At 42.0% G+C, this 18,221-nt stretch overlaps 1 protein-coding gene across 1 annotated transcript in view; it reads right to left on the bottom strand.

Annotated features, from left to right (window-relative positions):
* Positions 1–18,221, bottom strand: part of TRIM66 (tripartite motif containing 66) — a 178,454-nt gene that overhangs the window by 65,632 nt on the left and 94,601 nt on the right. The window contains exons 8-10 of the mRNA XM_030201027.1: positions 14,425–14,542; positions 10,054–10,994; positions 8,525–8,701 (exon numbers count right to left, since the gene is read on the bottom strand). Of these exons, the coding sequence (XP_030056887.1) occupies positions 8,525–8,701; positions 10,054–10,994; positions 14,425–14,542 (1,236 nt within the window). The remainder of the gene's footprint in view (positions 1–8,524; positions 8,702–10,053; positions 10,995–14,424; positions 14,543–18,221) is intronic.

The raw sequence follows: 18,221 nt of genomic DNA, 5'->3' as shown, positions 1-18,221 counted from the left end.
CTACCACCGGCCCAACATGGGTGCCGGCGGCAGTTCCACCCCCCAGTGTGTGCCATTTCCAGTGCACACAAAACTAACATGAATTTGAACATGCATTAAAACTTGAAAATAAAAAGAACACACACACCTCAACTATTCCATTTTTAACCAATTTTTCTGCCTCAGTCTTGCTACTGTTTGGGACTCTACCAGGCACTTGTGACCTGGATTGGCTACAGTTGTAAATAGGATCCTGAGCTAGTTGGACCCTTGGTCTGAGCCAGTATGGCAACTCTTGTTTTTGAACTAATGAAAAGTGTATGAAAAATTCATTCCGTAATTGAAGTATATCACATATTTCATTTATGGGTGGATCCCTAATTGTTCACAACACTCTAACGCAGAGGTTTTCAACCCAATCCTCAGAGCACACCTAGCCATTCAGGGCTTAGCAATTTAAAAAAGTCCATTTGGTGCAAAAACATGATGCCTCTCCCAAGTATATTTTAAGTTCAACAGTTTTTATTGCCCTTTGCACATACAGTAAAAATAAATGTATTTTAAGCACAGGTGTCTAATTACATGAGCAATCAAGCTTAACAAGAAAACTAAACACTAAAAATAGCAAAAGCAACAAAGAGCTTTCAGATACAAGTGTTCCACCTTAGCAATTTTCAAGTTACAGTTTTAGTAAAAAGAACTGTTTATCGAACTGTTCAGCATGGTAGAAAAGTTTGGAGATCCAACCCTGGGTGTGAGGCTGCTCTTTTTTCAGGCCATCACTCCTTGACTAAGGATTTGCCCCCAAATTCTATAAAAATTGCTAAAAATTGCATGCACCCAATTTGTGCATGCAAAATAATTGAACAATGAGCTAATTAGCACTGATAATTGGCTTGTTAACAAGCATCAGCACCAATTAGATTTAACTGGAATATACACGTGTAAATTAAGACGCAGGATCCATGCCTAAATTTTATGCGCAAGTTCAAAAAGGGAACACAGAAAAGGGAGGGTCATGGGCAGAACGAGGTCATTCCTACAATTAATGTGCATAGTTATAGAATAAGGGGAAACATGGCTAATTTAAGCGCATACATTTGCATCATATTTCAGTTGGTGCAAATGGCCGTACCTAAAGTTAGGCTCAATTCCTGGGTGTAAGTGCTATTCTATAAACCATACCTAACTTTAATACAGCTTTTTTCAGCACCATATATAGAAGTCACCCCTTGGTATGCTTTGGATATGTGATAGGTGCAGTTTACAAAGAGAATGAAGGAGAAAAAAAAGGTATAGAACAGACTTTACAGAAACCTGGAGAAATATTTGGAAATCTGTTATAAGAACATAAGATGGTTTATTTTCATTGACTTCCCATTTTATAGCATGTTAAATTTAAGACCTTACTTAAGGCCCTTAATACACCTTTCAGTATTGCATCTTCATTGCACATTTATAGGTCACCTTGATGTTCTCTCTTTTCTATAGGTTCTTTATATAACTCATGTGCTAGGATTTTTTCTGTAGCTGGACCAAAATCATGGAATTCACTTCTTCATGATTTGAGAGCAATCATACATCGTAGCTAGTTTTTTTTTTTAGAGGTTGAACACTTATCTATTTAGCCAGGCTTTTTGTTGATTATGGCAACTGCTGGGGCTGGGGCTGGCTGGGTTCACATCAGGCTCTGCAACTCAGAATAAATAACTACATTTTCTGTTTATTCTACAACCCAAACTTTTGTGACTTCTGCTCAGTCTGTGTTGAGGCAATAGTCCTCAATTTTACTTGAACTTCTTCCACTTATTTTGGCTGGAGAAAGAAAGGAAATTTTACAAATATAACTCTCCTCCTGTGATTGGAGCTGGATCTTTACTTACATCTAACCATTCTCCTGGACAACAAAGAAAAAGCCTATAGCAACCTGCATCAATTGAACCATCCAAGGATATCAGAACAAGAAACTCTAAAGTTCATATCTGCAATCCATGAGTTAAAAATGTATTTTAACTGTTTAATCTATTTCTAAAATTCTGAATCAGTTTGATTCCTTAAAACTTAAGGCAACGATCAAAACCTCTACAAAGAAGTCCACACTCAAGTGCTAAGTACAGCCATTTGCTTCTCTATTGCCTGAAGCCTTTGATCTCACAGGCCTGGTCTGAATTTACAACTTTAAAAGGGTCTGTTCTCTTAGACTATTTGCCTTAACACTGCATTGCCAACTAGTAAGATTGCTGATCTACAGGTTGAACTCCACAGGGGACTGCAGTGCCACCCAGTTAAATTTTGCCTAACTAGCTTCTGACACAAAAAAATGTGTCATGCAAGCATCCCAGTGGTGTGTGGGAGAGGAAATCATAATCCCTACCAACCAAAAAGAAGGCAAAAGTGCAAGAGGTCAAACACCTACATAACAGTACTTAAAAGATCACCTCATTGCCACACCAAAGCTACTCCTAGCACTCCCAGACCACCCTTGAGAACGACAGGACTGGTGAATGCCAGATCAGCTGCAAAGAAATCCTCAGTGATCCATGATGCCAAAAATGAACAGCATCTTGACATCCTAGGAATAAGTGAAACCTGGCTAGATGAAAGTGGGGATTTACCACTGGCTGAACTATGCCCAACAGGTTCCAACATCAACCAAGACCAAGAAGACTGGGTGGAGGGGTAGCAGTCTTGATTCGGGATACAATCAAACTGCACAGAATGTCCATCCCCCAGCTACATGAATCAGAATCTCTTTTAATCCAACTTGAAGAGGAGAAGCCAATCTGGCTGCTCATGATATACCGAGTACCTTGTAACAACACATTATCTGTGCAAGAACTCCTAGAACACTCAAGTGACTCTGAATTACCCTAGGCTGGTGATCATGAGAGATTTCAATCTACACATCAAAACCCCAGATACCACCATGGCTGCCTTTCTGGACACGATGACAGCACTAGGATTTACACAGGTGATCAATTCTCCAACCCACGAAAAGGGTCACATACTAGACCTGGTATTCTACAAAGGGGTGGACATCCCAGAATTCTGGGATAACAGTATTGAAATAACACCCCTATCATGGTCAGACCATTTTCTAATTAAATTCACCCTAATTGACCACCTGAAACAAATGGCACCTCCCAGAGTTTGGAAGGAGATCAGAGACAAAAAAAACCTTGACCGCTGAGAATTTCCTAGAGGCCTTGGACTATCCACATGTAGATGAAAAGACAACAATAGTGTCAGAACAAGTTGACATCTGGAATACACACTTAGCCAAGAACTTAGAGAAAACAGCACCACTAAAAAAGGTCTTATGCCCCACTAACAAATGCTCACCTTGGTTTTCTCCAGAACTTCGGATCCTCAAACGCAAAGGACAAAAACTGGAATGGAGATGGTGTAAATCTCGTCTGGATGAAGACAGGCTAAACTGTAGGAAGCACACAGCAAAGTGCCACCAAGCCATAACAGCAACCAAAAAACAGTATTTCTCTCAATGCATTGCACAGGCTGCAAATTCAACCAAGCAATTGTTCAGTAAAGTAAACAGCCTACTGCAACCCCCACAACAGAACCTGCCTGCCCAGTCTAAACTCAACTGCAATGATTTTGCTGCATACTTTGCCAACAAAATTAAAAGTCTTCGCCAGGATTTACAGGCAATCCCATCCAGCCCCCAACCAGTCAACCAAGGGTGCACACACTCGCCCCCTCCTGATAGAGACAGATGGGACACTTTTAACCTAATGACAGAGGACAGCCTTGACAAAATCCTAAGAGACTTTCGACCAACTACCTGCTCCCTCGACCCCTGCCCATCAAAGATAGTGCATCAGGCAAGTATGGGCCACATAGATGGCACCACAAAAATTGCGAACACCTCTCTTTCTAATGGGCAACTACCAACAGCATTAAAAAGGGCAGTGGTTCGCCCTCTGCTAAAGAAAAACAACCTTGACCAGGACAAACTTGAAAGTTACAGGCCAGTATCCAACATCCCGTTCCTAGGGAAACTCATAGAACAAACAGTCTGTGTTCAACTTAATAATTGGCTAGAAGAGAGAAACTGGCTAGATCCATGTCAATCTAGATTCAGACCTGGTTATGGAACAGAAACGGTCCTTGTATCCCTATTAGATGATCTTCACAGAAACCAAAACAAGGGATTCACCTCACTGTTAGTACTGCTAGATTTCTCAGCAGGTTTTGACACTGTGGATCATGATATCATGCTAGCACGACTGACAGAAACAGGTATCAGTGGAACAGTACTTGCCTGGTTCAAATCCTATCTATCAGACAGGCAACAATCCATAATGTTCGGCAGCAACTCATCACCACCATGGACACTGACCTGTGGAGTACCATAAGGATTGATACTGTCACCAATATCTACCTCAAGCCACTAGCTGCGCTGATTCGGTCAATGGTCACTCAGTTCTACATCTATGCGGATGATGTGCAACTACTCATACCCATTGAACCTGACTTACCTACAGCCTTGAATAAATGTATTACCCGTCTAACATCAATTCAAGATTGGGCAAAACACAACAAACTTTGCCTGAACCCAAGTAAAACTGAGCTCTTCTGGATCCCTAACACAAGTGGATACAGACCTGACATCAAAATCCCTTTAAGGAAGTACGAACTCCCCCTCAAATCACAAGTCAGGAACCTTGGAATACAGTTAGATTCAACACTTACTCTGATTCCCCAAATCCAAGCGACCTTCAAGAGCTGCTTCTACTATTTGTGACAGCTATGCTGCCTCTTTTCTTACATCGAGAAGGTAAATCTTATCCCAGTTGTGCATGCCATGATAACATAAAGACTGGATTACTGCAATGCACTCTACAATGGTCTGATTACAAAGGGCCTGCATCAGCTCCAGTTGATTCAGAATGCAGCAGCAAGACTCATAGAAGGTTGCAAGCGACGTGACCACATCACACCATTTTTCCAAAAACTTCATTGGCTACCGGTACAATACAGGGCTAAATTTAAAACACTATGTCTGACCTTTAAGGCCCTGAAAGGGAAAGGCCTCAAGTACCTGAAGAATAGGATGATCCTCCACACACCGCTAAGGTCCTCCCAAGGACTATCACTAACCACACCCTCTCCAAAAGACATTACACAATGTGATACCCGCAAACAAGGCTTCTCCGGAGTAGCCCCCACACTCTGGAATGCACTGACTGAAAGGCTCTGCTTAACAGAAGACTATCTCTACTTCAGGAAGCAGGTGAAAACTTGGCTCTTCAACCAGGCCTTTAATGAAAGAAGTAACTAACTTGTTAGTCTCATTCACACACACAAGGAGTGACTCGGGCTGCAAATACTGCACCAGGACATGTTTATCAACTCCTACACTAGCTGAGATAATATTTAACCATCTCTCTGACCTCGTGTGAAACTCTTTAAATCAGTTACCTTACTTTCTAACTCTTTTTACTCTCTTACCTATCTATATGTTTCATCTTTGCTTTACTGTTCATTATCAATTAAAATGTTCTACTACATATCGTGCTGACATTGTAAGTAGTATACTATCCTGCTTATAATCGAAATAGAAAAACGCCTATATTGTGACCTAAATCGGGAGATGGGCGTTTTTCTCACAAAAACAAATAAAGCGGTATAATCGAAAGCCGAACTTTGGACGCTTTCAACTGCACTCCGTCGCGGATGCGGACAAAGTTGACGGGGGCGTGTCAGAGGCGTGGTGAAGGCGGAACTGGGGCGTGGTTATCACCCGAACAGAGATGGGCGCCTTTCGCCGATAATGGATGCGTTTGTAGCTAGAATTTAGGGCACTTTTCCTGGACCCTGTTTTTTCACGAATAAGGCCCCAAAAAGTGCCCTAAATGACCAGATGACCCCCAGAGGGAGTCGGGGATGACCTCCCCTGACTCCCCCAGTGGTCACTAACCCCCTCCCACCACAAAAAAATGATGTTTCACAACTTTTTACTTTCACCCTCAAATGTCATACCCTCCTCCCAAGCAGCAGTATGCAGGTCCCTGGAGCAGTTGTTAGGGGGTGCAGTGGACGTCAGGCAGGTGGACCCAGGCCCATCCCCCCCTACCTGTTACAATTGTGCTGCTTAATGCTTAGTCGTCCAACCCCCCCAAACTCACTGTACCCACATGTAGGTGCCCCCCTTCACCTCTTAGGGCTATAGTAATGGTGTTGACTTGTGGGCAGTAGGTTTTGAGGGGGATTTGGGGGGCTCAACACCCAAGGGAAGGGTGCTATGCACCTGGGAGCTCTTTTACCTTTTTTTTTGTTTTTGTAAAAGTGCCCCCTAGGGTGCCCGGTTGGTGTCCTGGCATGTGAGGGGGACCAGTGCACTATGAATCCTGGCCCCTCCCACGAACAAATGCCTTGGATTTATTCGTTTTTGAGCTGGGCGATTTCATTTTCCATTATCGCTGAAAAGTAAAAACGCCCAGCTCACACCTTGGCGAATAACACATGGGCGTCTATTTTTTTTGAAAATACGGTTCACTCCGCCCCTTCACGGACCCGTTCTCGGAGATAAACGCCCATGGAGATAGGCGTTTCTGGTCGATTATGCCCCTCTATGCCATATTTTGTATTGTTATCTGAATACTTTTACTGCTGTAATTGCCTATTGCTCATGTTTGTTCTAATCTTACTGTACACTGCCTTGAATGAATTCCTTCAAAAAGGCGGTAAATAAATCCTAATAAATAAAAGTTAATCTATATTCATAATGTGTCATGCTTTTTAACAGGAATTTTAGTAGCATTGAGATGTTAGCAGAAATAAGACTTTTAATGTTTTATTTGTAGCCGGCATGAGTGTAGGCTTATTGCAAATTTATTCAGGATGATATATCCCAAATTTTATTGAAACTGGTCATGTTTTGACAGAGTTATGCAGAAAACAAGCTTTGTATAATTTTTTTTTAAACACACTGTACTTGTGAACCTTGCTACGCTCAATGCCTTACCCACATCTTCTGGCAATAAATACCATAGATTAAGTGTGCATTGAGTGAAAAATGATTTTCTCCAACTTGTTCTAAATCAGCTCCTGGTTCTACGGAGTTCTGGCCCTGCCTCTCTGCATCTCCTTAGTGACTCTTGTCAGGTGTCTTCTACGAGCTCTTGACATAGTTAATTTCTTCCTGTCTCTGTTGCTCTGACTATTCTCCTGTCCTATTATTCAAATGGTGTTCCTTTCTTTTTCTCACAATATCTGTAAACTGTTTTGAATGGTTTCACTGAAAGGTAGTCTATTAATCCCAAATAAACACAAAAAACATTAGCATAAATAAACATTCTCTACTTACCTGTTCCATCTCTCTCATTATTTTATAGACCTTTATCATATCTCTAAGCTGAAGAGCCTAAACCTGTTTATTTATTTTATTGGGATTTATTAACCACCTTTATGAAGAGATTAACCCAAGACAGTGTTAAGTCTTTTTTTCATAAGGGAGCCAATTAAATGCTCGTCTCTGTATCTTTTCTAGTTCTGCTATATCTTTTATGAGGTGAGGTGACCAGATCTCACATAGTGCTGAAGGTGTGGTCACACCATGGATTAATAAGGAGGTATTAGGATATTCTCAGTTCCTTTCCAAATAATTCCTAATGTTCTCACGTTTTTTTTTTTTTTTGGGCTACGACTACACATACTGAGCTCAAGATTTCAGTGTGTTGTCCATAGCAGTTCCAAGATCTTTTTCCTGGTTGATGACACTTAATCTTGAACCCAGCATTGTGTACTTACAGTTAGGATTTATTTTCCTGTGTACATCACTTTGCATTTATCCACTGGATAGAAAGTTTGGAATATGGATGATCTTCTTAATCATGCAAGTCAATACTCTCTTTTATGCCATTCCCTTCCTCCATCAGCTTCTAAAATAGTCACTCAATGCATACTGCTGCTTTAAGACTATATGAAGAGAAAATTCAGATCTGCTGTTCTTCTGCCTTTCTGACAGCACAGCACGTTCTGGGACAGGGAAGTGTGACCACTTCACCTCCTCAACCAGACCATGTTGGGAGGGAAAGCAGGAAACAGCAATGGTGTGTCAGCCTCTCTTTACCACCACTAATTGTAAAAGGTCATATTGTGGCAGTTTCCATCATAGCTTCTTGGCCTTTCTGCTGAGTTCAAATGTAGGGTCTGGGTTATGAGTTCAGAATGTTCCCTTTCTGTGACAGAGACTGACTCTGTGCAGTGTGGGAGGGAATTAATTCCTTGTCACTAGACCCCAATAGAGATGCAACTATATTGCAACCAACATCCAGTTTAATATTTTTTTTTATGTTACATTTGCATCCCGTGCTTTCCCACTCATGGCAGGCTCTATGCGGCAGGCAATGGAGGGTTAAGTGACTTGCCCAGAGTCACAAGGAGCTGCCTGTGCCAGGAATCGAACTCAGTTCCTCAGGACCAAAGTCCACCACCCTAACCACTAGGCCACTCCTCCACCTTTCATAGCACAATACTACCCAAAATAGAAGAATACAAGAAAGACTAAAAAGCCCAATACCTTTCTTAGCTGATTTGAAACCACCGGTGACAGCTGAGTGTCCACGGTGTCCGAGAGATGTGTGGTGGCAGTTACTTGTTCAGTTAAAGGCTGGGATTGGGATGCAGCTGGTGTACAATTACTGACAGGAGGGAATTCTGGCGGAGAATCTTCTAAAACAGTAGAGTTATCACAGACCTATAAAGGAGAGAACAAGATTGGGATTAGGATCAAGTTATGAAACTGTGTGGTTGCTGTTAGTCCATTGTGGATTTAAAAAGTTGTAGCTGAGACCTTCATATTGGTCAGCCTCATATATTTGTGACAAGCTTTGGAGAGTTATCCTCATTTTATCAGTTCAGTCCTGATTCAGAAAGAATAACTCTTGAAGGTTTGTCACAGATATATCTAGGTAGATCAATATAAATGTATCATCTACAACTTTTTTGAGCTAATTCCGAATATGAAGTGCACTCAAATTCAGAGGTGAATATAAAATTGCTCATAGACGGCAAAGGTTATAGGGCATAGCAAAATATCCCTTCAGGTAGCCTGAAGCCATTTTTTCAATATAAGAAAATGATGCCACTGGCCAAAGAGGTTCAACTGTCCAGGCATTAGGATGACTCACTAATTTTGCAGAATTGACACTCTGGTTTAAATACTTTCATAAAGGGATATCATCTGCTTTATTGTAAATAAATTTGCTGCCATAATTTATCTATTGGTAACTGATAGAATGATGTTTGTTTGTAATTACTAGTTCACTTGTTTAATAGTTTCACCTCTAACATGGTATTATTCTAATATTAGAAAATGAATGGTTACCACATACCGCATTACATATGGACTGAAGTGAGGAAGCCCTATAGGGAAAATGAGTTAAACTGCTAATCATAATTCTTCTAGCTATCAACAATTGAACCAAATCAACTTCCTGTCCTCTTTACACACTTTCTCCTTCCCCCCCCCCCCCCCCCCCCCACTCATTTCCTTCACAGTTTGTGCTCAGTTCAAATGATTTAAGAAGATATAGACAAGGTGGAGGTGATTGAGTGAAATGATGCTAAAATTATGCAGCATCTACACCAAAAATCCTCTAGAGAGGAGGGGAGAGATGGGGAGATATGATAGAGACATTAAAGTGCCTCAGATTTATAATGCATAAGAAACCAATGTGTTTTCAGAGAAAGAGCTCATAGGGGTAGACTCAGGAGTTCTTCATGGAAAGGATGGTAGACGCATGAAAAGCATTCTCCTTAGGGAGGTGATGGAGACAGAAAAAGTGACAATGATAGAAAACTTGTGATAAGCACAGGGGATCCCTAGTTATGAGGAAGTGAGGGGAAAGCCAGATCTTTATCTTTGTCTATGGCACTGCAGCAAGAATGGAGTTGGGCAGATCAGATGGAACTTCATGTGCTTCTCTGTCATCATATTCTATGTTTCTCTATTTGTAGATGATGTCCCTTTAAGCACATTAATATAAACCTCTAAGCTACTTGATTTGTCACCTTCAGACCACTGAAAGCTATACATTAGAAACTTACTTGCTGCACCTCATCCTGGTTTGGCTGCTGAACGGGTGCAGGCTGCCTCACTATGTAATTTATCTGACCTACAATAGTTTGCTGGACATGCTGAGGCTGTTTGTTTTGGTTTATCTGCAAGCTTGTTGGCTGACTCTGTAGGAGGAGCTCCAGCCCTTTTTGCATTTGTTCCAGTTCAAATTGTTGGTGGATTATGTCCAAACTCTGCTGTACAACTTGCTCATGGTTGCCATCAGTCTCTGCTGCTGCTGCTGCTTGTTGTTGCTGTTGCTGCTGTTGATACTGTTGCTGTTTTTGCAAGTTATTAAAGTTAAGCTTCTGAATGTGGCCAAGCTGCATTTGCACAGATGGTGTTTGCAAAGTAGACTGAGCATGGAGCTGCTGTGGATGTCCTGTGTGGAGCTGCTGTGGATGTCCTGTGTGGAGCTGCTGGATGTCTTGTGGTGGAACAACGCATACTGGGTGTGTAGTCTGCTGACACTGCTGCCTCTGCATCTGTGGCTTACCCATCCATAGAGATGAATTCTCAACCTCTGGCTGTGATTCCTGTGATAACCAAGGGTGTGTCATTCTCAGAGGGTGAGATTGCACACATCTCTGCTGCTTTGAACCTTGCTGTGTATTATAATGCATCGGGAGATGGTGGGATTGGTAGTGTTGCTGCTGCATGTCTGGCGTTTGTCTGAAGTTCTGATGGTGGTTCATGCTGTGGTGAGAGAGGTGGCCTTTCTGTGCTTGAGGTGTATTGTGACACTGTGTACAGCACATGGGTGATGGGTCTTGTGCTGCACAAGTAAATTTATGTGACTGGTTCATGACTTCCTGTTGTGGTGTTGGTGGTTGCTGGTGACCTGGATAATAAGATGACTGTAGTTCTTGCATATTTCCATAGCCAGAGGCATCAGAGTGGGGTAACTGTCCACCTTCTGTTACTATACAACCTGCAAAAACATCAACATTAACTTGTTCAGAATACATCTTGTGTATTACTTTGGCAGATAACGTTTAACTGTTGTTTATACTGCTGGAGTTTGAAGAGCTACAAAGATTTCACTTCAGCGGGAAAACTAGTTATTTTAAATTAGCTATTCAATGTCAGCAACAAAATGTCACATAGAATGTAATTTTGGAATCTTGAAGTTGGGACATTTTTTCCGAATCGACTCCTAGGTCCCTTCTTCTGATGTCTTATGTAATGGCAGTTCTGTATTAGAGGATATCAGAACAAAGTGACCCAGGATTATGTATCAGCTCTTCCTGGTCCACTAGAAAAGTAACATAATTTCTAAAGTATCCTCTTATTTCTGGGACCAATATGGAAACAGAATAGTAGGTATGGATGAACCATTTGCTAGTCAATATTCAGCCCACAGTGGTCAGCATTTTTATAAGTGCTGACCAGCGGGCAAAATTAGCCCCAGATATTTAAACCAGGGCCATGACCAGACACCAGCACTGAATATCTGGTGCTAATTCTTTAGATGCTAGCTGCTGAGTCTTACGTAGGTCCTGGCTGAATATCGGCCAAGAGATGACCCCCCTTCTGATTCCCCTCCCACCGTCCGAAACTTCAGAATCCCCCCTTGCGATCCTTCTCCCACCTGTCCCCAAACCCCCCCCCCCCCTCCTTGCAAGTTCCTGAGGGTCTAGGGGGAAACGGGCAGGAGCGAATCCCACTTGCTCCTGCCCGGTGCGGCCTGTTCTTCAAAATGGCTGCCATGACCTCTAGCAGCAGCCTCATAGTACTTCAAGTACTGCATGTACTTCAGGTACAGTGGTACTTCAAATACCACGAGGCTGCTGCTAGAGATCGGGGCAGCCATTTTGAACAGCAGGGCGTGCTGGGCAGGAGCATATGGACATGCATCTCTTCTGCTCATTTCCCCCAAGATCACTAGGGATCCACAAAGGTAGGCCCAGAGGGGCATGTGGGTGTGGGAGCTGAAGCCAGCTTAGATTTTCTTCAAGGAGTGGGTGGGAGGGGGGAACGGAAGGGGAAGGCTGCCAGACCTTATTGGTTGCTTCCCAGAGGTTAACTGGGTACCGGCCCATATTCAGACCAATACTCAGTTAATCTCACCACACAAAGTTAGGACAACCATTTTTCTGTCCTGACTTTATTGTTACTTAGCCAGTCAGTGAACTGAATATTGCTATTCTGCCCAAACTTTGCCCCTAGACAGATATACAATGGCTATGACACAAGATTATCATCCTCAATGCTACCCCTGACGCAGCTTCGGTGAATCCTGTTGAGTCTATGGGATTTATGGACATGCTGGTTGGCTTTTGATCATCGGATAAGAAGATTGAGTGATGAGTATTATATCACCAATATGTTTTGCTTAAACTAGGTCAGTGTTTGACAATTGTTTTTCCTGTGATCTTATCCCTGCGTTTGGGACTCTGTTTGACATTGTGATAATCTAAATCTCAAAAAAAGAGCTTAAAAGGATATTTATATAATAATAGACTCGTATAAACTTCACAAAATATCCTTGCACTTTCCACATTGCACTTTGACATTGTGATAAGTTATTTCATGCATCCTGCATAGTGGAGTTTTTTTTCCTGTGACAGTGAGCCGGGCCCATGCCTCATAATTGTGGTTGGCTGGGTGGTTCAACTGAGGCTTTTATCTCCACTTTTTATGTGTGCTGGAATGCTGTTGTGTCTTAGAGTCCCTTCGCATGGTTAATTATAACAACTTGTTTGATTTTCTGATTTAATTTATTTGAGCTTGAGTGAATTTTTAGTTAAAAGTTAATGCCAAGAAGTGCAGAGTGATGCAGTTGGGGTGCAGAAATCCAAAAGAGATGTACCAGATAGAAGGGGAGAGATTGGTAAGCTCGGCTCAGGAGAGGGTCCTGGGGTGATGGTGTCCGAGAATCTCAAGATGATGAAATAATGGGACAAGGCAGTGGCTGTGCCAGAAGGATGCTAGGCTGCATAGAGAGGGGTTTAACCAGGAGAACAAAGGAGGTGATATGATACAGACGTTCAAATATTTGAAAGGTATAAATCCACAAACAAACATGAATGTTCTACGTCTCTGGAAAATGTTTGTGGATTTATACCTTTCAAATATTTGAACATCTGTATCATATCACCCCAGTTTCTTCTTTGCATGTTCAGGCAGCAAGTCTCTCCTTGTACGTCTTGCTACACTAACCCATACCATTTTTGTCGCTTTTCTCTGAACCACTTCAAGTCTTTTTATATCCAAAACTAGATACGGCTTCCAAAACTGAACACAATACTTCATGGCTTGTACAGGGGCATCAACACCTCCTTTGTTCTGCTGGTTATACCCTTCTCTATGTAGCCTAGCATCTACTATGTTACAACAGGATGCTCTATAAATGGCACTTAGGTGCGCCTAAGTTATTATGGAATACTAGTATGTAGGCACACCCACTTATGGCAGCGCAATGGATGGTATAAGTTGGTGCATCTAAGCGCGCAGTTGATAGTATTCTATGAATTACTCACATCACTTGGTGACATACCCATGGCCTTGCCATGTGTACGTTCCCCTCAGTTACTTGTAAAGCAACTTGGGTGTACAACTTGGGTGCCTAGCACTTATGCGCATAAATGCCAATTATTGGTGCCTCTTGATGCATGTAAGTGCTGTTGTTTTATAAACTACAGCACACTTGCCCCTTAATTCTCTAAATGACACTTTGAGATGCGTGAACAAATTTGGGCATGTGTACAAATTGCATATGCATCCTAATTGAATAATGAGCCAATTAGTGCCAATAATTGGTTTTTTAGCAAGCAATTATTGGTGTTAATTGGAATCAATTAGGATGTATGCAAGTAAATTTAGGCATGTGATTCACACCTAAATTTAATTTGTGTCCCAGAAAAGAGGGCATGGAAATGGGAGGGTCATGGGCAGTTTAGGGCAAGCATGGGTGTGGATTTTGTTTATGCACGCAATTATTGAATAAGGGGGCTCTGCGCCTGAATTTAGAAGCAAGCATTTGCACCACGTTTTCATTTATGCAAATGGGTGCACTAAATGTAGGCACGACCCACTATACTTAAGCGCTATTCTAGAAAACATGCCTAACTTTAGGCGCAGCTTATAGAATAGCACTGGGCGTTTTCTTTTGGCGCCAATATTTTTAGGCATCATTTATAGAGTTCAGCCCTTGATGCCTAATAGTAGGTGCTAAGTGTTAGAATAAGAGGGTAAAATTGTTAGCTAGCATGCTTATCAGCTCATTTCCCAATAGAACCGATCTACCACTACTGGGTTAAGGAAATTAATTCTGTACTTTTCTCAAATACACATCATAAATATTCAACTCTGGCATTATTTCAACAAATAAGCAATGATCATTCGTGTCCTTCTCTTACCTAAACTGGACAATTGTTTAGTCCAAAAAGAAGGTTCCCAGCTGAATCTGATCTTCCAAGGAGGGCTCACCTCAGAGCTACAGCTGGTTTCCAACAAGCGTTGCATCTGAAACACAATCTGAGACAAAGCTACAAGCTGAAAGGTTTTAGCCAGTGTAAGCAAACCTTTACACTGTCAGCATATCATGGGTTAAGTAGTATCTGAGAAGTAGTATCTGACCTGCTCAGAACAGCATTTCTCAGACCAGCCCTGTTATACTCCCTAGTCAGTCTGGTTTGTAGGATATCCACAATGCTTTGATCTTATACCAGCCAACTAGCCAAGGCGATATCTATGTTCAGAAAGTACTAAAGCAATTATGTGTCTCGATTTGTAAATTGGTGGTTACTCATAAGAAAACTTTATCGGTTGCAGGGGCCATTCTTTGGAATCGATTACCTGGTTATCTGAGATTGTGTTCTGATAGATGAAAGTTTTAGAAACTTTTAAAACATATTTCTTTGTAAAATACTTTGGTAATGACAAATCTCAAATTCGATATGGACTTTCTTCATGGCTAGCAAGTGATATGTTAGATTTTAAAATTTAATGGTTTTATGTTTTGTATTGCTATGTAATTTTTTTAATTATATATATTTACATTGTAAATATGGTAAATAAATAAACAGATATTTGGAAATCCATCTCTTGCATATTCATTGTGGATATTCTGAAAACCATAGAAGTGAAGAGAGGTAACTCCAAGGCCAGTTTGATAAACATTTTTTCTGGAACATAAATCCCCTAATTCTATAAACTTGTGTGCACAATTTTACACTTACCCCCGGATTCTATGCAGCGAATAGCATGTGCTAAATTGTGTGCATGACCAAATTACTACACTACTTAATTGAGTAACAAGCCAATCCATGATAATTAGCCGATAACAACCAATTATCATTACTAATTGGCAATAATTGGAATTTACACGTGCTTCTTTTTAGGCATATTCTAAAAAGAGGTGAGCATAAATCCTAATGCTCGTGGCTGAAAAGGGGACATGGCCATGGGAGCAGTGTGGGCCTGTTGGGGCGTTACTTGGCTTTACGTGTGTTGCTATAGAATTTGGAGGAACGCGTCTACATTTAGGCGCAGGTATGTACACCAGGTTTTCACTGGTGTAAATGGCCACACCTAAATGTAGATGTGCTCCCCCTGCCTATGCGCTATTCCATAACGCATGTCTTAATGTAGAAACACTTTATGGAATAGCGCTACATGGGTTATTCTGACACACCTACATTTTAGACACAATTTACAGAATCTAGCCTTTAGCATAAAAAAATTGCACATGCAAGTTATAGAACAGTATCAATTATGGTGTAACTTAATATAATAATTAGGTGCTAAATGGTGTTAATTGGCATTGATTAGTTGTTATGTGCATAATTGCCCTTAGTTGGGATTCTGCAAATTGTGCACACATAGGGGTCCTTTTACTAAGGTGCGCTAACAGATTTAACACACTAATAATTAGTGCACGCTAAATGATAAGATGCTCATAGGAATATAATGAGTATCTTATCATTAGTACACGATAATCATTAGCGCACCTTAGCAAAAAGACTCCAAAATCCATAGCGTACAACTGCAAGGGGGCATGGACCTGGGAGGGACATGGGGGGGTCAAGAGTCTGTTTAGCACTTATGCACACAGGTTATAGAGTACTAGCAGTTAGGTGCAATCATTTACACCAGCTATTGAATTAGCGTAAGTGCTTGTGCCTAAAGTCAGGTGTGTAAGCACGATTACTGATATAGAATATGTGCTTAGAGCACATTATCCTGGTATCTAACTTTAGGTGATCTACAGAGAATTACCTGCAAAATGTGCTCTGAGTCAAAGAAGGAAAAACCCTTGACCGTTGCTCATGTATTTAGTTTAATGGTACTAGGTCTGAACCAGCCTCAGTTTTACCCCTATGAGTAAATAGTTCCAATTTCCTTAGGAAAAGGGGGATTACAAGGCCACAATTACAACAGAGCAAAACCATAGTTTGATTATTCATTCCATAACACTTTCTTATAGCATTCAAATAAAAGATACACATCACACTGTTTACAACACTCAAGAGATGTTGATACATCAGTCTTGTGACACTCAGAGGATGTATATACATCACTTTGGGGCTCATTTTCAAAGCACTTAGACTTACAAAGTTCCATAGGTTACTATCAGGTTTATTTTCGAAAAAGAGAAGGGCGCCCATCTTTCGACACAAATCGGGAGATGGGCGTCCTTCTCCCAGGGTCGCCCAAATCGGCATAATCGAAAGCCGATTTTGGGCGTCCCCAACTGCTTCCCATTGCGGAGATGACCAAAGTTCCCGGGGGTGTGTCGGAGGTGTAGCGAAGGCGGGACTGGGGAGTGCTCGAGCGATAATGGAAAAAAGAAGGGCGTCCCTGACGAGCACTTGGCCAACTTTACTTGGTCTATTTTTTCTTACGACCAAGCCTCAAAAAGGTGCCCAAACTGACCATATGACCACTGGAGGGAATCGGGGATGACCTCCCCTGACTCCCCCAGTGGTGACTAACCCCCTCCCACCCTGAAAAAACAACTTTAAAAACTTTTTTTGCCAGCCTCAAATATCATACTCAGGTCTATTGCAGAAGTATGCAGGTCCCTGGGGGGGTGGGGGAGGTATATGTGTGTCAGCGGAGGCATAACGAAGGCGTGGACGTCCTTCTTTCAAACATTTTGGATGTCCTGAACTGCCCCCCCCCCCCCCCCCAGGGACAGCCAAATTTCAAGGGAGTGGAGTGGAGGAGTGGCTTAGTGGTTAGAGCACTGGTCTTGCAATCCAGAGGTGGCTCGTTCAAATCCCACTGCTGCTACTTGTGATCCAAAATCCAAATAAATAAATAGAGGGTCGGAAGCATAGCAAAGGCATTGACGTCCTTCTCACAGAAACATCCACATTTTGGATGTCCTCAACTGCCCATCGCAGGGACGGAGGCATAGCGAAGGCACCTAACACTTGGACGTCCTTCACCCACACTCTAAAAAAAAAAGATGTCCCTGACGAGCACTTGGACATTTTCACCTGGACTTGTGTATTTTTAAGGTTGTAGACGGCTAATATACACGCAGCTTGTCTTTGGCATGCGCAGAGCAGCCACTCATAACGCTTGGCTGCTCTGCACTGGCTTCCCCTCCTTAGGAAGGAAATTGTGTGCAAATGAGCTAACAGTGAACAGCTCATTTGCATGCAATTTCCTTCATGCATGCCCGTACCTTTCCGAATCGCTAAGGGATCAGTAAGGGAAGGGCTTTTTCCGTTCAGTTAGTGCACCAGTTAGTCCACAGCAGTGCCCCCTAGGGTGCCCGGTTGGTGTCCTGGCTTGTCAGGGGGACCAGTGCACTACGAATGCTGGCTCCTCCCATGACCAAATGAGTTGGATTTGGTCGTTTTTGAGATGGGCGTTCTCGGTTTCCATTATCACCGAAAACCAGGGACGACCATCTCTAAGGTCGACCTAAATGTTGAGATTTGGGCATCCCCAACCGTATTATCGAAACAAAAGATGGCTGCCCATCTTGTTTCGATAATACGGGTTTCACCACCCCTTCACGGGGACATCCTGCAAGGATGCCCTCCACGTAACTTTGTAAGTCTAAGTGCTTTGAAAATATGTCTTGTGACTTTCTATGGTACTAGGGAACACCACTCTCTTTGCCCTGATGCTCAGAAGTAAATGCAGGTGCTAGAGGTCATTAGCTAAAGACTAGAACCTGCATTTACTAGCGCAAAAT

The sequence above is a fragment of the Microcaecilia unicolor genome, chromosome 4 (assembly GCF_901765095.1).
Source record: "Microcaecilia unicolor chromosome 4, aMicUni1.1, whole genome shotgun sequence".
Lineage (NCBI taxonomy): Eukaryota > Metazoa > Chordata > Amphibia > Gymnophiona > Siphonopidae > Microcaecilia > Microcaecilia unicolor.
The sequence above is the reverse complement of the archived record's forward strand: the minus strand, read 5'-3'. Positions and strand labels throughout refer to the sequence as shown.